This window comes from Bos grunniens, chromosome 17 (genome assembly GCF_055505025.1).
Source record: "Bos grunniens cultivar Pamir isolate PY7600 chromosome 17, Bosgru_T2T1.0, whole genome shotgun sequence".
NCBI lineage: Eukaryota > Metazoa > Chordata > Mammalia > Artiodactyla > Bovidae > Bos > Bos grunniens.
In genome coordinates this window covers 70,189,149-70,216,568 of record NC_141181.1, presented here as the reverse complement: position 1 = coordinate 70,216,568, position 27,420 = coordinate 70,189,149, and the positions used below count along the sequence as shown (strand labels likewise).

The 27,420-nt window shown below is 45.7% G+C and overlaps 1 protein-coding gene across 4 annotated transcripts in view; it reads right to left on the bottom strand.

Annotated features, from left to right (window-relative positions):
• Positions 1-27,096, bottom strand: part of RNF185 (ring finger protein 185) — a 30,159-nt gene extending 3,063 nt beyond the window's left edge. Inside the window, exons 1-6 of one of the 4 annotated variants that reach the window (XM_086348842.1) lie at positions 26,945-27,096; positions 11,881-12,102; positions 9,150-9,168; positions 6,998-7,110; positions 5,225-5,279; positions 1,193-1,310 (exon numbers count right to left, since the gene is read on the bottom strand). In XM_086348842.1, coding sequence (XP_086204968.1) covers positions 1,193-1,310; positions 5,225-5,279; positions 6,998-7,110; positions 9,150-9,168; positions 11,881-12,056 — 481 coding nt within the window. In that variant the 5' untranslated portion in view covers positions 12,057-12,102; positions 26,945-27,096. The remainder of the gene's footprint in view (positions 1-1,192; positions 1,311-5,224; positions 5,280-6,997; positions 7,111-9,149; positions 9,169-11,880; positions 12,103-26,944) is intronic. The other 3 variants (XM_086348843.1, XM_086348841.1, XM_086348844.1) reach the window with 3 other exon arrangements.
• Positions 27,097-27,420: the final 324 nt, after the last annotated feature.

The window sequence follows — 27,420 nt, the reverse complement described above, 5'->3', positions numbered from 1 at the left end:
CTGTGGGGCAAGGAGTTAGGAGAATCTCCATCCCAGATGGGCAAACTGTACCCAACACGACAGGGAAAACCGCCTGTGACTGGGGCAGGGGGGTGGAGTGGCCCAAGGGCAGCCTGGCTGTGCGCCTGGGAAGCCCAGGTGAGACTGGGCCAGGCTGGATGGAACCGTGCTGCCAGGCAGGTGCCTGCTCCTCCCAGGGCCCTGACTGGCTCCTTTGGAGCACAGCACACCCGGCGCTGCGGGACCTCTCTCCTCTGCTGAAACAGCAGATGGACAGAGGAGAGACTTCTGGGGTGGAGGAAGTCAGGAAGGCCAGTCCCCAGATTGTGTGGTGCTGCGTTCCTCCCCAGTGAGGCACTCTGGTGGAGTCAGGCAGGCTGGAAGGCAACAAAGACTCATGGATTGTCTGCCACGTGCCAAGCACCAGGATGGAGGTACGAGGAGAATGGACAGCTCAGGAGAGGCTCCTGTCCTGAGAGTGTGAGCTCCTGGTCCAGAACCATGCACTGTGCCCTGCACACCGGAGGCCCCAGTGAGCACGGGCTCCACTCAGTGGCCTTGGCAGCTCCAGGGTCATGATCCAGGCCCGGGCATCAGACTGTAACAGAGCCCAGGGCATCTACCTCGCCACCCTGCCCGACACTGAACGAGCTGGCACGCAAGCTAGCTAAAGGGAGAAAGGCAGAAGCAGGTGGCAGACCCAGGCAGAGTTCCCAAAGGGCTGGGACTTAGGACCAGCCGCATGTGTGTCCTGGGGGAAAATGGCCAAAGATGCTAGTAATCGAGAGGTCCTGACTCCATGCAGTCTCCCTGCCCTCCCCGCCCCCAATGGTCAAAGGTGAGGCGTATGTGCCCAGGATGATGCTTCTACTCAGCTGGTACAGTTTATCTCTTTTCATTTTAGGGGCATGGGAAATATCTTGGGAACCACTACTGAGCGTTTTCTGGTTTGTAAAATGGAGCTGATTGCACCCCCATCCCACGGGCTCATTGGGAGGACCCCGAGTTTATGATGGAAAGCATTCTGAACACGCCTAACACTTGGTAAGTGTGCAGTGTCATGACCAGGACTACCAGTAATCTGGAAAGAGTTTAGCGCATTTTGAAAAGCCTGATTATCCATGTAGTAACATACATATTGTGCAATTCCAAGGAGTCCACAAGAAAAATTACCAAGAGAACAGGGTCTTACCTGGAGGAGGCCTCCCATCATTTATGTTAAATGCTGTGGCAAATATGCCAAAGGGAAAGGCCCCAATTCCAAAAGACATCTGGAAGCCACCATCTCCGAATCCAAACCCTTGGAATCCCTGTGTGGAAGAGACGCAATTCAGAACCAGCAGGTTTCTCCCCTACTTGTCACATGTCACCTTACTTACGTGTGGCACCTCCCACCCTCTTTTCCTCCCATCTCAACCCCAAGGCAGAGGAGCTCTGCTCTTCTGCCCTTCCAGGTGGCCCAGCTAAGGAGCTGTGAATGCCAGAAAGGGCTGGCTCTGGCCCAAAGTAGAACTCTCTGCTGATGCATGTGAGGGTTCTCAGAGCTCCAGGGGTTCTTTCCCAGAGTCCCACACTAGCCAGAAAACTCTTCATGCTTTGTAACAGCCGAAGTGGCAATAACCCCCATGCCCAATTACAAAGGAACATAGAACAAGCTACACACTATCTGTAACAGCAATAGAAAGTGGAACCGTAATCAGCCAACAATGGAGACCATGATCACAATTTCCATACCTCCTCCCAGAGAACATTACGGTGACTATGCAGGAACACAGAAAGACTCTTGTGACAAGTTATCAGATGAAACTGTTTGAACACCATGATCACAGGTACAAGACAATACGTACACAGGTGGAAAAGATATGGGTAAGTATTTTCCCTCAAATTTTTCTTTTAATATTGTCACAGAGAATTTTAAAACTTCAAAACACCTTTTCTCCTGATTATAAAAGTAATATATGCTGGCTATGAGAAATTCACATATTGTAAGAATAAATGACATAGAAGTCAGAGGTCTCCTTGTTCACCCTCCACTTCATAACTCCTGCCTGCAATGATCACTGCCAGCAGTCTGGTATCATCCTCAGCTTTTCTCTCTATAATGTGTTCTACCCGGCATCATCTTTCACATGAAAAGATTCGGCAGGAACTGCAATATTGTAAATAGGTTAACTCCTATTTTCTAAGGGCCAACTTTGTGCTGGGCATCAAGTGAAGTACTGGGACACTCAAATCACATTTAATTCTTACATCAGCATCACCCACATTCACAGATAACCAAACCAAGGCTCAGAGGTGAAATAACTTGACCAAGATCACACAGCTGGTAAGGGGTAGAGTTTAGATCTGAAACTAGATCAATAATATGGTTTGAAAATCCACGCTTTTTTTCTTTTTTAATATTTGGCTACACCAGGTCTGTGCTAGTTGTGGCATGTGGGATCCAGTCCCTGACTAGGGATGGAACCTGGGCCCCCTGCCTTGGGAGCTCAGAGTTTTAGCCACTGAACCACCAGCGAAGTCCCAAAGCATATTGTTTTATTTTTTTGGCAGCACTGAGCAGCATTTGGGATCTTAGTTTCCTGACCAGGGATCGATCCTGAGCCCCCTGTAATGGAAGTGCAGAGTCTTAATCACGTGGACCCCTCTTCCCCCTCCATGTTCTTAATTACTGTGCACATCTTAAAAAAACTCTCCTCCTCTGCATCCATGGGTAGATCCTTAGAACAAATGATTTTAAAATAATTTTAATAAGAAAAATTGTTGGGCTAACTGCTCTTCACAAAGAGCTGACCAGCTGCACTTGTGAGCCTTTCGAAGGTCATGGAAGTGGCCGCCCCCATCCCTACTGAGCGTAGCCTGGCACCAGCTCTGAACTTCCTGCTGGACCGCACTACCCATAAAGCCTAACAGCCGATTTTGATAAGATGTACAGGGAAGAAAACAACTGGTTTCCATATCCTTGGTACAGAAAAGCCTTCGACTCAGAACCAGCCTGGTAGAGTCTGAGGGCTCCTGGGATCAGGGCTGCCTTACCTAGAAAGATGCAACTGCTTCATCAGGAACCACCACCTCATTCAGGGCCAGCCCAAGGACTGGCCCTCCAGCCCCACTTCCAGCAACACCTCTGCAACCCCACAAGTCCTCACAGGCTTCTGCTCCTGGGGCAGAGCAGGCAAAGCCTGACTGGCGGCTGTGAGTGGCGCTGGTCAACGTCAGAGGTACATCTCAGTTTTCACAGCCAGGGCCTCCGCCTTCCTGGGGCCTCGGATTACTGTGTTAGGAGCAATGCTCTGCTGGGAACCAAAGCCTGGGATGGTTAACGTGGGGTCATCTGGTAGTCAAGAGCCAGGACTTCAATACAAGTCTGGTCTAGGTTTCAGCTTTGTGTGGCCCCGGACAAGTCACTTCACAAGCCTCAGTTTTCTCTTTTGTTCAGTGCATTGATGTAAGGTTTAAATAAGATCATACACATAAAGCCTTAACATACAGTTCTTTGCATATAATAATCATTCATCAAGTGTTCACTGCTGTTACTAAGATCCTCATTCTGAAAGCAACTAAAAGGTCCTTCAATGAAAAAAAAAAACAAATTATAATGCATCAAAATTCAATGAAATAAGTATTTTTTATTATTATTAAAACTAATAAAGAGGACATGAAGAACATTATGGAAAATATTGTCAAAATTAAATTTTAGCACTGGTAATCAGCTATACCCCAATACACAATAAAAAATTTAAAATTAAACAATTTTCTTGAAGAAGAAAGCAGAATACTAATGGCTACATAAAAATATACATACACAAGCACACAGACGAAAAGATGGGGAAATGAAATATACTTGTTTTGTGCACATTTAAATGTGCAAATTTTTAATCCAGTAACTCTACTAAGAATTTATCCCAGTAATCATGAACCTGCAAAAAAGTTATAAATTCATCAGAGGGGGAATTCTCTAGTGGTCCAGTAGTTTAGACTCGGTGCTTTCACTGTCGAGGGCCTGGGTTCAATCCCTGGTTGGGGAACTAAGATCCTACAAGCTGGCTGTGCAGTTGGCCAAAAAAAAATTCACCAGAGTATTTTTTAAATATAAAAAAGAAAAGGAAGCAGTTAGATATCCATTCAATCCAAAGGATTAAATAAATTACATTAAGTCCATCTGATCACTTAAATGGCCATGAAGTAAAATATTACTGATGCAAAATCTCAAGATACATCATTACAAATCCCTCCCTCTCTGAGGATATTTCTCATTGTATTGTGCATTTCTCATTGTATTGTGCTTCACAGACGCTGTGTTTTTTACAAATGGAAGGTTATGGCAACCCTGCATTAAGTAAGTCTAAAGGCACCATTTTTCCAACATCATTTGTTTGATGTATCATATTTTGCTAATTCTCGCAGTATTCCAGACTTGTTCATTATTAGACTTGTTATGGTGATCTACGATCAGTAATCTCTGGTGTTACTACTACTAAGACTTGCTGAAGGTTTTGATGATAGCATTTTTTAGCAATAAAGTATTTCTTAATTGAAGTATATACTTTTTTTGGCCATAATTTAATTTACTGTCTAAAAATTATGTCTGCTTATTACACGTTTAATAGACTATACTGCAAACATAACTTTTATACGCACTGGGAACACCAAAAAAATTGTGTGACTTGCTTTACTGTGATACTCACTCTACTGTGGCAGTCTGGAACGGAACCTGAAATATCTCCCAGAGCTGCCTATGAACTCCACAGACGCAGGGATCTTTAGTATGTTCACTATGTACATCACCAGTGCCTAGATTGATGCCCAGCATACAGAAGGCATTAAATAAAATTTTAAAAAGAAATATTTTTAAAAATAAATTTTTTAATTTAAAAAGAAAGAATACAATTTTAAAAGGTGGTTACAAAACAGGAGCCAAATGCCATAAAAATAAAAATATATGTATACAAACAGATCTATCTGTAAAAGATACACACACAAATCTATAAAGTTTGTGTACACAGATAATTATAGAAAAATAGAAAAGTAAACAGACCAAAATGTTTCCAGTGGTTATCTCTGGATGGTGTGATTATAAGTTATTTTCTCCCCTCTTTTCCTTTCTGTATTTTGCAAATTTCCCTTTACTTTTGTAATCAAGGAGAAATAGTGTAGGGCCAAGAGGGAAACTTCTAAAGTCAGGGGCTCATTTCAAGAAGGTTTGTTCTAGAATTTTCCTTACCCCCCTGTTCTCCGGCTCTGGCCTCTGTCCTTGAGGACGGGGAGGGGTCTTCTCTCTGAAACAGAAACGGTGTAAAGTCAGTCCATTAGGAAACGCTTTGATCTGTTTCCTGAGTGGGGGAGCCCTTCACCAAAAAGGTCAAGGCCAGGGCTCCTTTTCCTGCCATGCACATGAACCAATGCCCAGTCAGATCAACTATCAACTCTGTGCTACCTGCAATTGCCTTTCCCTAGTGTGTAGCCTGGTGGGCTGCAGTCCATGGGGTAGCTACGAGTTGGACATGACTGAGCGACCTCACTTTCACTTTTCACTTTCATGCACTGGAGAAGGAAATGGCAACCCACTCCAGTGTTCTTGCCTTGAGAATCCCAGGGACGGGAGAGCCTGGTGGGCTGCCGTCTATGGGGTCGCACAGAGTAGGACACGACTGAAGCGACTTAGCAGCAGCAGCAGCAACAGCAGCAGTGTGTAGAAAACCAGAGAGAAAATCCACTTGCTACAAGATGCTCATCAGATTGCTCTTGGCTTACTCCTCTAATAGAGAGCTGGACCCAGACTGGTTATGACTGCCAGTGGGTCACTGTGTCAAAAACCCAAAATCCAAATTGGAACAGAAGATGGCCTGTCAGCAGAGAGGGCTGAGATTCAGGGTCTCTCCGTTCCACCCCATCACCTTCAGCTTTATGTCCCACTACTCTTGGGCAAGTACTTTGCTCATTACCCATCAGGCAGCAGGCTATGACAGACACCACTTCTGAAGTGCTTGTGGGTTAAAGGGGCTGTAAAATATCACACTACTGTGTAGAAGGCACTTCTTTAATGGAGGTGCCAACTGAACGGAGCAGGGTGCAAGCACCTAATGTGGGGAGGAAAGGGGGCTTCAAGGAGGAGGTGACTTTAGGGCTGCTCATTAAAGATGGAGAATTTATAGAGGAGGAGCGGGGAGTTGAGCAGGACCAACAGGGTAGAAAGGGCAAAGGGACAATAAATACAAAGGCTCATGAAGGTAAAAGGGTAAGTGTGTCCCTTAAGGGAAGGCCAGTGTGTCTGGGTACAGGGTATGCTGGAGTGGGGTGGAAGGTTAAGAGACACTGCAGGAGTTTGGGGCGAGGGGGTGGAGGGAGGGAGAGAGAGAGAGAGAGAGAGAGAGAGAGAGAGAGAGAGAGAGAGAGTGTGTGTGTGTGTGTGTGTGTGTGTGTGTGTGTGTGTGTGTGTCTATGTGTGTGCCTATGTGTGTGTGATGCTGGAAGAGATAGTGTGTGCGGGAGGAGCTGCAGGAAGAGAGTGTGTTTATGTGTGTGTGTGCGTGTGCACGCACCACACCATGCAGGCTCTCAGTACTTGTGTCTACAGCATGCCAGACCTGCTCATGCCTCCATCTCCAGAAATCTCAGACCCCAGAAAGTCTCCCAATCCCATTTCCTCCCCCTGACTCTCCACATCACTGCTACAGCCACCGCCCTCCCTGCAGATCCTCCCGCTGGATACCCTGCTTCCCAGGCTCCCTCACAGCACTCTGCACACCTGCGGTGGTGGAGTCCGGGGTGCTGCCCAGCACATGACCAGCCCACGAGCAGGTGCTCAGAGCACGTCTGTTACAGCCCAGCAAGTGGCAACCTAGCTCCGCTCCCCTCCTGGCTGACTCCCATCTGGATCTCAAGCGTCTGGAAACTGAGGGTCTCTAAGCACCTACTAAAGGGTGGGGGTGAGGGGTGCTGAATGGAAGTGAGTATGTGTCCACGGGGAGCAGTAAGAGGGGCCCCATGGACTCACCTGGGGTCCTGCTGCCCAGTGCTGCCCCTGCCATAGAGCGGGATGACCTTGTCGCGGCTGATGCCAGCTTTGCAAACTGGACACACCTGTCTGTTAGGTCTCGTCTCCAACCACTGCAAGCAGGAGAGAAAAGTGCATGAAGGGCGGAAGCCCACCAGGGTGGTCTGTCAGAGCCAGCAGAGGACCAGAGGTCTCACACTGGAAACATGAACACCAGCAAGGAACATCGCAAGGAACCCAAGTCTCTCATCCTGCACCTGGCACCTGATAAATATTTACTAGTGGTGCAATCAAAATTGCCTTTAAATGCTATCATAATTAAACAGGCTTTTTAATGCTTCGTTCTCTCACGGGGCTTCCCAGCAGGAAGAAACTGCAGGCCTGGAGCTGTGTCAAGAGGTCTGACAGACCCAGTCTCAAGTTAGGCTGCAGATATAACAAGGGCTTCCCAGGTGTCACAGTGGCAAAGAATCCACCTGCCAAGCCGGAGATGTAGGTTTGATCCCTGGGTGGGGAAGATCCTCCGAGAAGAAAATGGCAACCCACTCCAGTATTCTTGCCTGGGAAATTCCAGACAGAGGAGCCTGGCGGGCTATAGACCATGGAATTGCAAAGACTCAGACGTAACTGAGCACGCACATGTAAGTGTAACAAACTTTATTTTTCTTTTTGGCCATGCCATGTGTTATGTAGGATCTCAGTTTCCCGACCAGGGATTGAATCTCCACCCCCTGCCTTGGGAGCACAGAGTTTTAACTATCGGACCCCAGGGAAGTCCCAAAATAACAAACTTTAAATCTCCACCTCCTCAACAGGTCAATTGTATGATCCTGACAGTCATATTTTTCTGTTTCTTATTTTTACAGCATTTCCTCAACAACTATGTACCTTAGTCATCAGTATCTAGACATAAACTGACCATTTTCTGGTTATTTACTATGTGCTAAGGATAGATTTTTCTTATTATCTAAATTTGCTTAGTGTTTTTTAATGCATTTCCATTAATTTGTGCATTCAACTACTTCTTTCAAAATTAAAAACAACAATCCCATTTTGAGTTTTCTAGGTCCTTTCCCTGGTTGTATTAAAATAATTTTAGTTTTCTCAAAAACAAAATTAAAATAAAAATACATTACGTTAGTGTCTTTATAGACATTAGATACTGATTTATAATCTCTCTCTCTATACATATACACACACATACATACACACTCAATATTTATCTTAAAGCATAAATTGTACCTTTAGACACAATGATACGTCATTTATCACACAAATGTGAATCTAGAATTTCAGGGCAAGGAGAACGCAGCATCTGACGGTTTTATACCCTACTGCCTTTATTTTACTGTCAAAAGCGTGAAAATGTGCTACGTGCTCTCTATCGATTTAGAACAGACGTGCTCTACCAGGTTCCACTGGGGTCAGAATGCACAGCCTGGAAACGCAGTGGAAAGCCCTCTCGCTTCCTCTGCTTCTCCCGTTCAGATTCTGAGGCTCCAGCAGTCTGGAACTTCTAACCTCCCTCTACATTCCCAAGCCACCTACGAGTACAGGGCTTGACTGCCAACAACCATGGAGACTGTCAGCCAGCAGCGATTATTCACAGCCAGCCATCAATGCCAGGCCCCGCTCTGTCCCACCAAGCAGGCGCCTGGGTCTTGGAGAAGACTTACCAACTGGTTTTCATAATAATCAAATGCTGGGAAAACAGACTTTTTCATAGAAGCTCTCCATTGAGACGAAAAGAGTTCTCCCCTTCCTAGTATTTTCAAGGCCTTTAAGGCTAGACAGAGTGCTGATATGATGGGAGGTACTTTTTATAGAAACACAATCTCAACAATAAAATCTAACATACTATCACATCCAATCTGATTTACACATGAGGGAATGAGACCCAGAGAGGAGCAGCTTGCCAAAGCCACAAAGGCCACTGGCAGCAGTCAGGAGCACCCCGCCTGGGACGCCACTGACCTCTTGTTTCATCAAGTGGCTGTCAGCAGGCAGGTGAATACACAGGGTTAGGGGGAACACAGGCAAATGAGCCCACAAGCAGGGGAGATTGCAGCTGCTGACAGCAGTCTCCTGAGACCAGGGGTGTCTTGTGCAACCACAGCTGATGAAAGACAAAGTAAAATGAAATGCATCTTACCTGATGTAAACACGGCCAACTGCAAGAGTCCCCAGGGCAAGCATTCATCAAGGAGAAAGAGAAAGGGGGAAAGGTAAAAAAATGATTTCGTTAACAGAAACACTGGGTGTGGTGGGAGCAGAGAAAGGGGCAACAGGACTGAACTGTGGAGTACTGCAGCCCACTGAGAGCCTGTGGGGACTGATGGTATCAGAAATTAGCAAAGACTGAGCTAAAGCCACAGAGGAAGAGAAGCAATGGGGACAAGACCCGAGTCTCTACCCTCGGAGTCCCACTACTTATGAAGATCCCCAGGCTCCAGACCCTCCCCAAACCAGCTTTTCTACAAATCGACCTCTGGGGGGGTTACGACCTCTGAAGGAAACCAACAAAAGCTAAGGATCCTCCGTGCAGGGAAATTCACGGGGGCATCCTCACACACACGCACGTGCACACATGTCCTATTTTAGACTCAACTTCAGTGGGTTCACAGCCTCCTCAGGCCCCCAAGGAAGGTGGGATCTAGACCCAATTTAACAAAATCTTCAGGCTGTTCTCAGCCCTGAGAGCTCTGCAGGCAGGAAGCAGCTTAAAAGTTCAAGGGCACGGTAAAGACATTGTGAAATAATGGAAAGACGGGGACACTGCTTGGCAGAAAGGTCTACATTCAGCTTAGGGAGAGACTGCTGCCTGATTTCTCATTTTACAAATGAAGAAACCAAACTCTGAAACATGACACCACTTGCCTGTGGCACCAGGACTAAAACAGAAGTCTGGGCTTCCCTGGCGCAGTGGTAAAGAACCCTCCTGCCAATGCAGGAGACATGGGTTCAATCCCTGATCTGGGAAGACTCCACATGCCACAGAACAACTGAGCTCGTGCACCACAACCACTGAAGCCTGAGCACCCCACACCCTGCCCTCTGCAACACGAGAGACCACTGCAACCAGAGGCCTGCAACGAGAGGCAGACCTGCTCAGCAGCGGAGGTTCAGCACAGTCAGAAACAAACAAAACAAGTCTTCTGGCTTCCAGTTTCCTGTCCCTCTGCTGCCCAGCACTGGGTGCAGGAGACATTTACAGAACTGAAGGAAAAGTTACTCTACCTCCAGATTTATTCTTTCTCTCTTCATTCATTCATCCACTCAACCAACAAACACTTGGTGCATGCCTACCAAGCGCTAGGACAGTAGAAAACGCAGACGCAACGTATCTCCTCTGGACTCAGACGATAATTCCTTTCCCAATTACTGAACTTTACCCTCATAACCCAGAACACACAACCTCCCTGGACATAACAGACACCTGACTCCAACGTTAACCCTGCAACTCCATTCCCAACAGAGCAGAGGGCACCCCAAATTGTGGCAGCTCTCCAGTGGCAACTTCCCTCACAGGCTGCAGGGGAGAAGACAGGGTGCCTCTCCAGGAAAAATTCTGGATTCTAACAATGATGATGGTCACTCCCAGGCATTAAACAACCACTGTGTGCCAGGCTATGGCTGAATGACTATTCCTGTTTCCATGTCACTCAACAGTCGTCACACTAACCTTCGAGGCAACTGTCTCCACTTCACAGACAAGGAAGCTGGGGTTCAGAGCGAGGACAGCAGATTTGCTTGGGGACAAACCACTAGGGTTGGAAGCATTTGTTTCATTTTTGAATGTGTTCTTTCCAATGGTACCCTGACTGAATTCTTAATTTTTTAAAATCTTGGTTTTATGATATCTCAGTCACAAAACTAGAGTATCTTCAATTTCTAAGAGAGGGCTGATGACAAACAGTTCTTGCATAAAACTTAATAATCAAAGCAAGAGCCTCCAAAAAAAAAAATCGCTAATAAATTTATCCTTTTCCCTGTTGCCAATTTAAACTTACTGACACGTTATTTAAATGACCCTTTCTTCACACCAATCCTCTGCTCAAAAATATTCAACAGCTCCATGTTCTGCTTAATCAAATCTAGGTTTGACAATCTAGCCCAATCCTCCTCTAACCCTCTTGCTTCTAATACTTCCTTGCCCACACAGCAGCTTCAGGTGTCACATGAACCTGACCATGCAAACCACCTGCCTCGGGCGGCACGCTCTGCACCTTACCTGGCTGGCACTCTCATCCCTCTCGTTTACCCAATTTAACCCTCAGGGTCCAGCTCAAAAGCAAGAGCAAAAAAATAAATCAATAAAATCTTGACATCCACCCAGATTCTCAGAGCCAGGAGGGGCTTCTATAAGCACCAAGGCTGAAATGGACACGGACTCTGTCACTTCATTTTGATATACGTAAAATATGGTAACAAACATCAGGATCACAGCTAAAACATACCATTTCTACATGCTCTTCTAAGTCACTGAATGCTCCCAAACAACCCTATAAAATGAAGCACTGTGTGTGGAAGCACCTTGCCCACGGTCACTCAGGAGGAAAGTGGTGGAGTCAGGATTCAGGGCAAGATCCTTGCTCAGGGCCATTGCACTGTAACTGCCTCTTGGCTCAGTGCAGCAAGTGGGCATGGAGTGGTGCTCACTAAATGGTGAGCACTGTCACTTCAGCGATGGGGTCAGGGAGCCCAGGGTGGGGACAGGACCTGTCCAAGGTTACTCAGTTTATCAGCAGCACAGTGGGGATGAGAACCCAGGTCTCCTGCCTTTGGGCCTGAGTATATCAGGACCCAAATGCTCCAAAACTGTCCAGGGCCACAAGCTTTTTAGACTTGGCACGTGTGCCCCAGAAGAACGGAAGGGTACTGACCAGAAGAGGTGGCCGCACAGGCTGATGACGGCGTCCTTGGCTGTGTCCAGGCAGATGTTGCACTCAAACGTGCTGTCCTGGCCCCCGCTCTCACCAGCGCCGTTGCTGCTGCCACTGGGCCCCCCCGCACTGGAGCTGTCCGGGGACGCAGGGGCTGAGGGCCCCTTGCTTGCCATCCTTGGCCGTCAGCAAGCTCGGGGTGAAGACTCTCCCCAGGGAAATCTGAAAGGCAGAGACATGATTGCCCGTTTCTGCAGCCCACTCTCTGTGCCTCGCTCCACACCAACACCCCCATCTTCTCTCACGCCTGGAAATTCAGATTATGACTGAACCCTTGAGACTTCCTAGAAGTGGCAGAGGGTGGCAGTCGTGGGGTGTTAGCCAGAGAAAAATGACTCAGAAACTTTCCGTGAATGTAGCCCAGAATGGACCACGTAAATAACAGCACACAAGAAGAAGACAGCCTCCACTGGAACCAGGACCCCGTCTCAGTGTATTTCCATTCTCCCGGGGAACTGCCCAAGTGATAAATACACGCTCAATCAGACTGAAAGTTCACAGGCAGTGCTTGTAACTATGGACGGCCTCTATGCTGGTGGGTGAGTCTGCTCAAGCCAGAGGATTGTGACCAGCACACACCAGAATACAAAGAAAACCCTGGAACCGTGAAAGGTTAGGAAGCTGGCAAGGACAAAAAGTCATCTGGTCCAACATTTTCCACACTGCCATCTTTTGCATTTTCCCTTCTGCTAAGCTGGAATCCTATCTACCTTATTTTGTCTAAGTCTACCAACTTTCAATAAAGAGAAGGCTATATCCATGCTGAAAATAGAAAATCAGTATCACCTACCGTAAGTAAAAAATAAATATAAACATAATGAAGGAAAAGCTTTTACCCCTCAGGAAAACTGCAGCATGAGACCTCCTGGCTGACTAATGGATGCGGGGCTGAGGCTGGGACTCCTGACACAGTCTGTATTCACTCCACCACTGCACCACCACAGACCAAGCTGGGCACCACATGCGGGGAGAAACAGACCACCGTTCATGACCACCTCCAGTTCAAAGATCCACCAGGAGTTGAACAAGAACAAGCATGAGAACACCACCAAAGGATACCCAGAAATTCTAGCTGCAGAGTAAGAATTGGTCACCTCAGAAATTCCAAGGGGGAAATGCTAGCTGACTACCAGTCAGAGAATCAGAGGCTTGGATGCTGGTCACAGTTGAGCCTCCAGCTTGCTTATAGTGGTTCCAAGACCACTTGCTAGGTGGTCTTGAAACCCTCCCTTCTCCTCTCTGGGCCACGGTTTCCTCATCTGTAAACTGAGGCACTGGACTCCATGGTCTCCAGGTGCCCTCTCCTGCTCTGAGACTGCTGCGGCAGGCCATCCCACTCACTCTCTCCAGCGCAGGTAGGCCCACCACAAGTCTGGGACTCACCCCTGGAGCAACAGAAGACCTCCCTGATTTCAGCTTCCAGGGTACCAAGAGATAAGGACCAAAAGGCCACGGTCCCTTCAGGCCCAGGGCCTTCCTACACACCACGGACTTGGAACTCGGCGTCCACGAGCACCCCTCACCACGACAGCAGCTCAGTGACTTGAGCAGGGAGAGGCAGCCAGCTCAGCACCACTTTTTCACTCAGTTACATCATTTTACATAATGTCCCAGAAGAGCAGCTGGCTGCCAGCAGCACAGCACTGTTCTGGCCTCTGCTCCAGGTCTTCCCTGTGGTCCAGGGCTTCCTCCTCTCCACAAGTCTACTCTCTTCTTCACAGCATGGAGCCTGTCTGTGAGGGCCCCATTATGGCCTTTCTTTGTCATTCCAACTCAAGCACCCTGACACGTGTGTTTCTTTAAAAAAAAAAAAAATTATTTTTAAATTAAGGACTATATGTACAGATGTGGAAAGACAACCTTCAGTCAGGTTCACTGATGGATCTTAATGACAGTCGCCTGATGTGATGCAACAGGAAGCACACAGCACCAATAACAAAGTGTCCTCGCCCTAAAACACAGACTCTAATCAAGTCTGTAAAACAAATGACCATTTTCAGAAAATACGGGGCACAGAGGCACGTGTTAAACAACTCCAGGGAGCTGCAATCAGCAAATTCAGAATGTAGGAGTTTCTACAGGACAAGTAACCAAAGTTCTCCAGAAAATAAACAGCGCAGAGTTATAAACTGAGACTTGAGACACACCAGCCACTGGCAGCAGGCGGGTCTCACTGGAACCAGATTCACACAAACCACCTGCTCAAAGACGTTTGTGAGATGGCTGACAAAAACCGACTCAGCCTGGGCATTAGTTTATATTAAAGAATTACTGTTACTTTTATTGGTTGTGATAATGGCATATTTAAATTTTTTTCACCTGCTAGATATGTACAATTAAGTCTTTATGAAGGAATGAGAAAATGTTTGGGACCTGCTTTAAAGTACTCGAGGGGGAAAAGTGAAAGTGGAAAAAAAAGATGAAACAAGAACGAGGAAGTTGATGTTGCAGCTGGATGATGAATGCGGATTCATCGCATTATTTATGTGTGCTTGAAAATCTTCCATAATAAAAGGTACTTTACAAAGAGGTCAGGCTGCAGGAGAGTATAAGTTTATTTAGGTGAGAAGAAATAGATTATATAAATGAGTGTACATCCACACATTCACAAAGAAAATGTCTACACCACACACACTATGAACTATCAACAGTCATTTCTGGGATTAGGAGGGCTGGGGAACTTTGCAGGTGGGGGTCAGAGGTCCTCCCTGTTTATAATACTGACATTTTTACCTGTATTCTAAAGTCAGACAATAACAATGCCCTTAAAAAACTTTTTCCCTGATGTTTCACTTCCCAAACCTGAGAGTTCTGAGCTGAAGTCCTGGCTCCACACTGACCAGCCGTGTAAAGGCCTGTGAGTAAAAGCCTTGATGGCTTGAGTATCTCACCAGAAAAATGAAAATGTCACACCTCCTACAGGCTGCTAAGGTGGCCGTATGAGATAACACAGTGACTTGTAGGAGCCACCAAGGTAGGAGGGGGCTGCTGCTGTGGGGAGATGCACATACACCCACTGCCCCCAACTCACTGCCCTCTCCACTCACTGGCCCTACAAGGCTCCACACAGCACATTTCCTACAGAGGCCTAAGGGGACAATCGGGGTCATGGCAGGTGGCAGGGTAGGAATGGCCAGGGGACAGTGACAGGTCACCTCAGAGTTTGCAGGGAATAGCAGTCCTGCAGCAGGCCAGGCACTGGGACAGGCCGGCATGTGCCGACTCTAGGTAGACCGTATCACTTTCATTCTAATTCTTAGCAGACTGATCACGTGGTCCCTACCTAAGCTCTAGAGCTTCATCCCAGTAGGCACTCAAATATTTGCTGAGTGAGCGGGTACAGACACACATAACTGGTTTCAGTCAACTCCCAGGCCGGCCGCTCACACAAGCTCTCTCTGCAACGTACCCTGGGCCCCATCCCCAGAGCCTCCTCTCCCCACCTCCTGCCTTCCCTCAGGCACAGGAGCCTCACTGCACCAGGCCCTTCCCCGGGTCCATTCACTGAGCACCTGCAGAACACGATGTGGACAGAGCCTCTGGGACACTGGTCTAGAGAACAGAGGGCCCTGTCAGCTCAGGAACCAGATAGAGTAGAGAGGAAGTAGACCCCGGGCATATGTGCGCTGCCATCCTGCTGAAAGCTGGCCTGGTCCCCGGAAGGCCTCGATTTAGACCTGACCACAGAGGAGCCCTGCAGCAGTCCATTGTGTGCCCCTGTCCCTACCCCTACCGTTCTTCACTCCTGATCTGAACGCACTTTCCAGTTTTCAAAGCACATTCACATCTACTACCACTTCTGACTCTCACTCCACTTTACAGAGGACATCAGGCCAGAGATGTCAGAGGACCTGCCCAAGGTCAGGCCACTACACATGTAATAATTCTGTGCCCGACTCTGACTTTCCAACACATCAGCACTCTTTCCACTCTTACCTGTTGCCCCTTTAACATGCAGCATTACAAAATTAAACATCTGGTCTTTGCTTTTCCTCAAATGTATTCCTCTAACTTTTTTGTTCTTTGCAGTGATTGCAAAGCAAACTCACCCTTCATCCATCTATGCCTGAGACCAAAGGATCTCTACTCCAATTACAATGGAGGCCTGGTGCTACTACCTGGGGTGACAGAGTCATAAAGAAGAGTAAGACCATGCTGAGTCCCTGGAGTCTAGAATAGGAGCTAATTATAATAATCTTTAACAAGGGGCTCCATCAAACTTGCCTGTTTTTCCTAAACACGGCAGCCCCCCAGAGATCTGGTTTCTAGACTCCCTCAGTGATTTAAACAGGACCTGGAACTGGATGGTGGGATCTTTGATCTTCATTGTAGGATCTTTAGTTGTAGCATGTGGGATCTAATTCCCTGACCAGGGACTGAACCCGGGTTCCCTGCATTGGGAGTGAGAAGTCTTAGCCACTGGACTATCAGGTAAGTCCCAAGAACGTGTATTTTAAATAAGTGTCCCCACAGTCCACTCCAGATGATTCTGATGAAGTGTTCTGGAAAATCAGCTCTCAAATAGTAGAACTCTACCAGAATGCAGTTTGGAAAGACAATAACCTCAAGGCTTGTCCTTCAGAATGCCCAACCCCAGCTACAGCCCACAGGGACCACGGAGAAGTCAGGTCAACTCAGGTGGCAGGCAGAGGCAGGGACAAGTCTGCCTCAGACCAGCCAGCACCTGGACCATCCGTGACAAAGCTGATCATTTAAAGAACAAGTTCATACCTTGCTCTGAAAAACATCTCTAAATCTGAGATGTCCAAGGCACCACACATAGTGCTGGGACTAAGGCAGGTTTGTAATACTCCATGATCCCTTAGGAACACCAAGCCTGGCAGCTGGAGTGGACTGACTGAGCATCCTCACTCCTACGACCTTCCCAGAGCTGGCCTGGCTTACCTCACAGGATCGAAGCAGAAGAGAGAAAGCGAGAGTTGCATATCCCTGAAGGAACTACCAGGGAATGTGAGCTCGTGAAGAAATCTCTTTGCAGTACTCTTGTGTTCAGTTCTCAGGTCCTAGAGAAAACTGCAGGAATGCATAATCTTCCTTCCCTGCCCCTTTAACTCTTAAGAATTCCTTGACCAGAGTGTACAGAGACATCTGGAAACGTTGGTTCTAACTATGAAGATTACAGATTTGGATGATAAATAACTAGCATGATGTGAGAGGTGATCCCGCAGAGGTCTTGTTTCTATGGGCAGACACGTGTTCACAAAGAAGTCTTCTGTCAGGAACAGTGGCGAGCCCCAGCCTGTCTTCACGGCTCATCAGGCTGCTGCTGGACACACAGGCAGAGAGGGAACCCACATTCTAAGAATGTCGACATCATACTCACAGAAGGTTAGAGTGGGAGGAAATCTAAGCAAGAGGGTGATTGAACTCGGAACACACAGAAACCAGGCCCTAAAATTTTGGCGTCTACGTGAAGTTTTGGTCCCACAGTTAGCTCACAGAGGCCCAGCCCTCAAATATAGGACCAAGGGCATGAGTGGACTTTCAGGCCCAGAAGGACAGAGGAGGCTAAGCAATTGGCCTCTTTTCCTTAGGGCTGCACTGGTCCTTTTCTTGGGTATCTCTAATCTATCTGTCCACCCAATCCCATACCAACCATCAAAGATTTATTAATGATCCTATTTGCCAGGCATTCAAGGCATAAATACAAAAGGGTTTCAGTCTAAAGGGAGATACAGGCAAGTGAACCAACAGGCAGCCCAGTGTGCTGACAGTGGTGTGTACACAGCGCCCGAGGGCAGGGCTTACTGGTGACACAAGACAAGTGGACAACTCAATTTGCCAAGTTCAGCATGGTTGGAGCCCAGAGCTCATGTGGGGGTAGCAGGGCAGCAAGGTCTGCAACCGAAGCAGGAAGGAAAGCGTGGAAATCCTTGTGCCCTTCAGTCCTGGCCTGTCAGGCTGACATGCCCAGCTGAGCCACCTAACCCAGACCCACCTCACCTTCCAAAGGCTTCCATGATCCCAATGTCTCTTCCTTTCCCCACCTAGCTCCATCCCCTGGCTAAACTAAACTGGTAGATTCACACGACAGATTATAAGACCACTAAAAATTACCCTTCTATGAGGATTTTGGTTAAGTGGGAATTTTTCTATATAGCATAAAGTAAAAAAAAAAAAAAAGCAAAATAGAAAATTATATACCAAACTGAACATACTGTATGATATTAACAGGTTAAAAGATACAGAAAAAAATTGGAAGGGGCCCAAATGTTATCTGTAGTGTCTCTGGATAATGGAACCATGGGCAAATTTTTAAAGCTGCTTTTACACTTAACTGTACTTCCCACTTTTTCCATAGTAAGTACTACATTATTAAGACACAGAAAAATATGGGAAAATGTTAAATGTCCCAGAAGTTCAGATCTTAGTACAGGACAAAAAGGAAAGCAATCTGATTAAAGAAATCTATACTAACTTGTAATGATCCTTAGCATAATAATTATTTCAGACATTTCACATTTTGAAATTTTATTGATTTATATTTTTAATGAGTAACACTCATGTGGCTGAATTCAAAAGGCACAAAATGATCAGACTGAAAAGTCTCTCTCATCCATGCAACCTAGTCATCCTGTTCTTGGCCTTGGAGACCAATGGTTCTAGACTACATCTTTAAGACATATTCCAGCTTAGAACTGCTGGGTCAAAGGGTATCTAAAATTTGTAATTTTGTACCAACACCTTTGAAAAAGGATGTGCCAATTTTTACTCCCATGAAAAATACACAAGAGTGCTTGTTACTCCCATCTTTGCCAACAGTATACATGTTTTCAAAAGAGAACGCATCCTAAGTCTCATGGGGAAAATAGGGTAATTTTGGCAGTTTGGGAAGATATTTTAAATTCACTAATTCATTTGCTAATTAACTATTAAAACCCATTATATCCCATGCACTAGACCAGGCCTTATAGGTAACAATTTCCAAACATAACACGTATTTGAGTGGAAATTCTAGGCTCAGCTGCTTCAACTTTCTCACATTGTCTTCAATTATTTGTTTTTCGGTGGGTTGTTTTTTTTTTTCCAGTTATTATTATTGGTTTTTTTTTTTTTTTTCTTTTTCCTTTTTGTGTTTGTGGCTGCGCTGCGTGGCATGCAAGATTTTAGTTTCTCGACCAGGGATCAAACCCACGCTTCCTGCAGTGGGAGCACAGAACCCCAACCAGGGGACCACCAGGGAAGTCCTATCTTCCATCATTTCTAAATCAAAAGGGTTTTAGCTTGTTTGGCATCAAGTGTCAATGACTTTTCTTAAAGCTTACCAGGTTTCACAGGCAAGGACAGGGTAGGATTCAGATAACCCCAGCACAAACTTTCAAGGACCAAAAGGCTGCCTTCTGTCATTCCTTATACCACTGTCTTAAAATGTTCTTTAACTTTTTATGGGCTTTTGTCCTTAAAAATCATCATGGCACAGAGGAATATGATGGCTCTGGGTTCAAATCTCAGATCCACCACTTACTCTGTGACCTCGCGCATTACCTTCTCAGGCCTTTTTTACCCATCTGTTAAAATGGGGCAATTACCTTCCTCACAGGGTAGTTGGAGGGATTAAAGAGATAAAACAATGAGGGCTGGCACAGAGTTAATACCCCTCCACTGAGGTTTCACAGAGCACACTGAAGGTGTAACTACTTCTTCACACTCCCCATGGATCTATGCAGTCAGCAGATATTTATTTGATTAATTTGCTGAATGAATGAGTCAAAACTTCCCTTTCTGAATGAGCATTGTTCCTTGAAGGCATTGTAGATGAGACAGCAGAACTGTGTATGAGCAAATCCAGACCAGGACACGATTTTTGACCTGGGCAAAATCAGATTTCCCCCAACAGTGTTACAGTCAGGAGGGAACTGTTATATCTATTACCACTATGAGTAACATCAGCTGACACTGTGCTCAGCCCTTTACACAAACTGTCTCATCCAATCTTCACAACCTGCCTTCGAGGTAAACACTCCCTACCATATACAGCACCCCCTGCGATGTCAGATTGAGGTGCAGAGTAGTTAGGTCATTTGCCCATGGTCACAGAGCCAGTCAGAGGCAGTTTTCAACTCCCAAGCCAATGTGCTCAATTAAGTACCTCAATGATTCATTTGTATGTCCTCTCAAGTCCAGACCCAGACCCTAAGTGCCTTAGCACAGGGCTAGACACCTCAAGAGCACCTCATAAATGCGTGTGGGTTGATGGATCTGATGCCCAGGAGTACTTTGAACTGTACAACTCAAGATGAATCAATGTAGCCAACTAAAGCCGTAGAAAATAAGTGTTCTAAAAGTACAAGACATTCTTCAGGGATGTTTTTCAGAACTGGAAATGTTACATAACTGTTTGAGAGTAATTTTTTTCTTAAGCATTGTCCAAAACTCTTCAACAAATATAAGGGAAAAAAAAAAGATTATGGATATGGGACCATAGAAAGTTCAGGTTTTCCTAGATTAGTACCGATCTGTATTAGAGATAACACTACTCACACAGAGGATCAATTATTCACTGAACTGTCTTGCTTACTCCAGTTAAACACTCCCAGAGTCACATGCACAGTACGTGACAGACAGTATACATTCAATAAATATGTCAATAAACAAAAGGGAATTTGACAATTTCAGTTCAAACCAACATAACTGGATAAAACATTGTATCAAAGAAAGATCTTCAGAGTGGACAGGTCCTAGGCAAGCATGGTGAATTTCTAGTATAATACAGTGAGAGGAACAACCTAGAGCCAGAGGGCCTAGTCCAGCTCTCAGCTGGCCCTCTCAGCTAGGCCAGGGTCCTCACCTGCAGACGGGGTGATTGTGTGTGCCCTTGCTTTGTCATCCAAAACCTTTTCAAAGTGAGAGTTCAGCTTTTGTTTTCATGTGGCCAGTGAATTCTTATTCAATTCAGAGTCTACAAAATCTCATTAATTCAAATTTTATCTGAAGCTGAGGACCTCTGAAAAACTCTAAAGACAGAACATCAAGAAAATGAATAAGGTCAACAAGATTTAACTAGGTAACAACAAAACTGTCTAAGAGTTTTAATAACGTCAGCATATACTTGACAAAAACAATGATCCCACTTCTCCTAAGGTCCTAAGGAGGACCATCAGGAGAGCATGCATAAAACAGATCAGGGGAGTTCCCTGTCTAGTGGTTAGGATTTGGCACTTTCACTGCTGTGGCCTGGGTTCAATCCCTGGCCAAGGAACTGAGATCCCACAAGCCATAAGGCCAAAGCGGGGGGAAAAAAAAGACATTATCAACAGAGTAAGAAAGCAACTTACAGAGTGGGAGAAAATATCTGCCAGTCATGTATCTGAGGGATCAATATACTGAGTATATAGAGAACTCCTAAAACTCAACAGCAAAAAAATGAACAATCTAATCCAAAAATGGGCAGAGGACTTCAAAAGACATTTCCCCAAAGAACATATACGAATGGCCAATAACAACATGAGAAGATGCTCAACATCACTAATTATGTGGGAAATGCAAATCAAACTATGACATGCCATCTCATACCCATTAGGATGGCTACTATCAAAAAAAACAAAACAAAACAGAAGACCACAAGAGCTGGTGAGGAGGTGGAAAACTGGAACCCTTGTGCGCTTTTGTTGGAACGTAAGATGGTTCAGCTGCTGCGGGAAACTGTCTGACAGTTTCTGTATTCTGCAAAATGTCTAGTATGAGCACAAATTACTTTCACAATTAGAATTACTGGTGTGGGGATTTCCCTGGCAGTCCGGAGATTAAGACTCCACCTTCCAATGCAGGGGCTGCAGGCTTGATCCCTGGTTGGGGAGCTAAGTTCCCAAATGCCTTTGACCAAAAAATTTAAAAGAGCCAAAACATAAAATAGAAGCAATACTGTAACAAATTTTCAATAAAGACTTAAAAAATGGACCTTAAAAAATTTTTTTTAATTAAAAAAAAAAAAAAAAAAGAATAATTACTGGTGTGTGTGTTTTCCAGTCTAGTGAGAGCTGAATGCTTTGGAGTCCAGAGATGTATGAGGGCACTGGTAGCTCTGCCAACTCAGGTAGCAGCCCAAGGCCATCACCAGTCCTGACTTTGCCAACTACCTCTGACTCCTCGAGTCCCTGCCTGTGATCAGACAAACACAAGAGTAGCTCCTGAATGACAGCATCTCCTAGAGTTCTTATCATGTCTGGGGTGAGGCCGAGGTACCCCTTTCACTGGACATGGCCATCCCAGCTCTGCACAGTCAGCAGTGGTTGGGCTGAACCAAGCTCTGAGTGGTCAGCAGTTTCAAATGGCAACTTACTCTGAACTTCACGCTCAGTCACTCAGTTGTGTCCGACTCTTTGGTAACCCCATGAGCTGTAGCCCATCAGGCTACCCTGTCCATGGGATTTTTCAGGCAAGAATACTGAAGTGGGTTGCCATTTTCTCCTCCAGGAGATCTTCCCAACCCAGGGATGGAACCCGTGTCTGCTGCATTGGCAGGAGAATTCTTCACTGCTAAGCCATTGGGAAGCCCTTTCAACATGTCCAAATCCAACTGCATTCAGATCAGGGCGTTACTGGCATTGCCTCAGATTTTGCAGTTCAGCTCATGCTGAATTACTTCAAGGGGCTTCAGGGGATCTGCACACTCTGAATATTTACATGCAAAACTGTACATGATGACAAGTAACTCAATTACAAAAGGGCTAAGGGTCTGAATAGACATTTCTCCAAAGAAGATGCAAGGATGTCCAATATGCACGTGAAAAGTTATTCAACATCAAGTCTTAGGGAAATGGGAAATGCAAATAAAACTACAATGAGATGCCACACCACACCCACTAGAGTGGAAAAAATAATAAAATAATAAAGGACAATAACAAGTGTTGAACAGGGCGTGGACAAAATGGAATTCTCATATATTGCTAATGAAAATATAAAATGGTGAGGTGCTGTGGAAACCAGTTAGGCAGGTCCTCAAAAGGTTAAAAAACAGAGTTGCCATATGACCTAGCAATTCCACTCCTAGGTATACACATCTAAAAGAATTCAAAATATGTTCACACAAAACTTTGCACATGAATGTTCAGAGCAGCATGTCATAACAACTAAAAGGCAGAAACAACTTATATGTTAATCAACTGACAACTAACCAAACAGTGCGTCCACGCAGTGGAATATTACTCAGCCATGGAAGGAACGCAGTACTGACACATGCTATGATGTGGATGAACCCTAAACACTATGCTTAATCAAAGAAGCCAGAGACAAAAGGCCACATACTATGTGACTCCAGATTAGTGGCTGTCAGGGGATGGGAAGAGGGAAGAGGAGGGAGAAACTGCTAACATGTACGGGGATTCTTCTTGGGATGATGAAGATACTCTGGAATTCAAACAGCAGTGAAGGCTGCATAACTTTGGGAACATTCACACATTAAAATGATGAATTTCATAATATGTGAATTTTATCCCACCCTCTCAAAAACTTTGAGAAACATCTACAAAATAATCGGTCAGCTCTCTTCAAAAATTTACAGTCAGGCTTCCCTGGTGCCTCAGTGGTAAAGAATCTACTTGCCAATGCAGGAGGCACTGCACTGATCCAGGAAGAGCACAGATGCCAAGAAGTAATTAAACGTCTGCACCACAGCTATTGAGCCTGCACTCTAGAGTCTGCAAGCTGCAACTACTGAACCCACTTGCCCCAACCACTCCAGCCTAAATGCCTAGAGCCAGTGCTTTGCAACAGGAGAAGCCACCACAATGAGAAGCCCACACACCACAACTGGAGAGTAGCCCCCACACTCTGCAACTAGAGAAAAGTCCACACAGCAATGAAGACCCAGAACAGCCAAAATGTAATGAATGAATAAATAAAGTTATCTTTTTAAAAAAAGTTTACATTCATGAAAGCCAAAAAAGACTGAGCGACTGTCTCAGATTGAACAGACTAAGAAGACTTGATACTAAATGCAATGTGGGAAACTAGATTGGATCCTGGAACAGAAAAAGGATATCAGTGAAACAAATGGCAAAACTTGAATAAAGCCTATAGTTAGTAGTACGGTATTTATCCTAAATTTATCAGGTAATTTTATTATGGTTATGTAAATGTTAACATTAGGGACAGCTGGGTTAAGAGTATGCTTGAAGTTTATGTGTTATTTTTGGAAGTCTAAAATCATTTCAAAAGAAAAAGAAAAAAAAGTATATGGAGCAGGTCAGCGGTTGGCAAATTTTTTTCTGAAAAGCACTGTATAGTAAATACTTTAGATTTAGCAGATCATATGGTTTTTGGAGCAATTACTCTACTTTGCTGCCAAAAACAGTATGTAAATTAACAGATGTGGCTGTGTTCCAATAAAGCTTTATTGATAGAAATAGATTTGATTTTCTTTTAATTTTCACATATCAAAAAATATTCTTCCTCTTTGGATGTAATCTACACCATTAAAAAATGTAAAAACCATTCCCAGCTCACAGGCCACACAAAAACAGGCAGTGGGGTCAGATTTGGGCCCCAGGCCAAAGACTGCAGACTCCTGCTCCAGGTCAGAATTTGCCAGTGTGCTTCCATTACCCCCCCCCCCCAAAAAAAGTGCTTCACATCAATTAAGTTTGGCAACACTAGATTAAACAAGGTTAGGCACATTTCTTATCCACGTCTCAGTGCCTTTGACAAGATACTACACGCTGAGAAGCTCTAAGAAGGGGTACTCATACATAGCTTTTTCCAAACTTACTTTAACCACAGAATATTTTTTTCAGAGGCTTCTCTTCAGACTAGCGGCCTGAAGAACACATTATGGAAATCCTGATTAAGGTACTTTTTTAAAAGGAAAACTTCAGATTGAAAAGTTTTAAAGACACCACCAAATTAAAACCATTTTACTCAGCACCTGGATAACATCTGAATAAGCACTTCACAACTTAAAAAAAAAAATTCTAGGAAATACAAAAAAGGGAGGAAGAATAAACACAAGCACGAAGTCTTGGCTCAAATCTAACCTTTTTTTGGCAAAGGCATGTCAGCAGGATTGGGTCATAATATGGAACCTCTGTTCCATTGGGCAACCTAAGCATTCTAACTGGTTTTTAAAAAGGGATCTGCTTGGAGTTTTGTAAATCACAAAATAAGGAGCTTTGATGTTTTATTAGAAAACTAAAGACACGCTAGAAGCATTATCTGCAGATTACAGCTGAGGATGAACTGGCAAGTCAAGTCCATCAAAGGACTGGTTTTAATGCTGAAGTTAGCCAACAGATTGCAAAAATTCTCTCAGTAGACACATCATCTATAACAACACACTGCTAGAGAGAGGAAGGAGAAGGCAATGGCACCCCACTCCAGTACTCTTGCCTGGAAAATCCCATGGATGAGGAGCCTGGTAGGCTGCAGTCCATGGGGTCGCTAAGAGTCGGGCACGACTGAGCGACTTCACTTTCACTTTTCACTTTCATGCATTGGAGAAGGAAATGGCAACCCACTCCAGTATTCTTGCCTGGAGAATCCCAGGGACAGAGGAGCCTAGTGGGCTGCCATCTATGGGGTCGCGCAGAGTCGGACACAACTGAATCGACTTAGCAGCAGGAGCAGAGGAAGAGGAATTTATGTCCCGGGGCTGGGGGGAGGCTGGCCTGAACAACCTCAAGGGGATCTTTCAGACACAGGCTCCTCAACTCTGAGTCCAAAGAGTTTACTAGGTTTTCCTCATCAATCACAAAGTCTTCAGATTCATTTCCAAGTTGTTCTGGGAAAATAAGCTCCAAACCGAGGGGGTGGGGACCCTGCTTTGTTATTCATTCAACAAACATTAATGGCCCTGATCAGATGGGGCATTCCCAAGTCCTTGAAAAGGATGGTACACAGAACAAGGAAGAGATTACATAAATTCAGACCCACTGGCCTCACTTTTAGGAGATGTAGGCTGGGGGGACATAGATGTTAAAAAAAGAGGGCAGAAAAAAAGAAGTCAGCACCAGAGAAGACTTAAAAAAAGACTTAGAATTAGCCACTTTAAAGTTGAAAAGGACTTTCATCTAAAAACTCCTGCGACAGGAAGTACAGCACCTCTGGAGGCAATCCATTCCATTGCTGGTCCCCTGTGACCACCCTTAAGTTCTTTAATTAAAATCTTGTCTTCCTGTAGAATCCACCTATTGGTCCTAGTTCCTGCCTCTTTCAACAGCAAAGATGAAGTGGAAGCTCTTTTCACCATAACACTGTTTTCGATGACAGTTCCCTTCCATTGCTCTCTTTTCTGGGCTAAACACCACCGCACCCTCTTCCAAAGATACTGAAGGAGTTCCAGTTGCTCAAAGCAAAGAATGGATTTCTAGAACCCACAGCAAGAAAGCACGTACCATCAGTGGGTTTCAAACATGGGTATGCAGAAGACCCCCGAGGAGTATGTTCAAAATGCGGTTTCCCCGGTTCCGACCCAGATTCTAAATCAGAGCTCTTATTTAAGTCCTGTACTGGGAAGTATGCACCCCACGGCATTTCAAAGCACAGGCTGTGAGAACCGTAGAGAAACACTGCCCTGTTTCACAAGTGAGGAAACAGACCTGGTACAGGGAAAGGACTCGGCACGGAAAGCATGACTGGCTGCTGGCGGCGAAGTCTCCAACTCTGGTCCTTCACTCCCAAGCCAACTCTATTCAGCCCGCTGCCCGGCCTCGGCCTCTCCACTGGGGGCAAACTCATTAAAAGCACCCCCTACGTGAGAAGCGGCCTCGACTGGGAGTCTGAGTGAGTTCCTGACTGGAGGGGAGAGTTTGTGGGAGCCTTCTCTCTACTTAGCCCTCAGTTTCCCCAAACTGTAATTGCTGGACAGAAGACCACAACATAATCCTGAACTCCCTCCTGGGACGAAGGGCCTGGGCCAGAGTCGGGCTTGAAGTCTTTGCGCTTCTGGGCTCAAGTGTCCAAGTCCGTGGGCCCGGTGAGGGCGGAAACCGATCCCCATCCCTCAACCTGGGCGGCCCCGAGCTGACCCCCCCACCCAACCCCTATGTACCTGCCTCTGCTCAGTTAACGCCGCCAAGGCCGCCCCAGCCTGTCAGCCCGTCGGTCGCTCAGCCAGTCTCTTACCTGGGTTAGTCTATCCGGCCGGACCTCGGAGCGCTTCTACGCGGACTCTGGTCAGCTGACGCCAAGCCGCCGCTTTCCGAGGAACTTCCGGCCCAAACCGGAAGAGGTTGGTCCATTGCGCTGTGCTCCGGGCCAGATCCTGGGCTCTAAGGTTCCGCCTGCCGGGAGGAAGGGAAAAAACACAAGGACTGTCTGGAAGCCTTTGAGAAAGCCAAGGTGTGACCATGGAAAGGGTCAGACAAGCTTGGAACATTTTGGAACGGAATGTCTAAGGATGATGGGAATCAGACTGACGAGAATATGTCAAAGGACCCATGAGCTAACTTGAAGATCCCACTGGCCAAATTGGGGCAATATGAGCAAAATACATGATGACAGTAACAGAGTATAACCGATTGACTA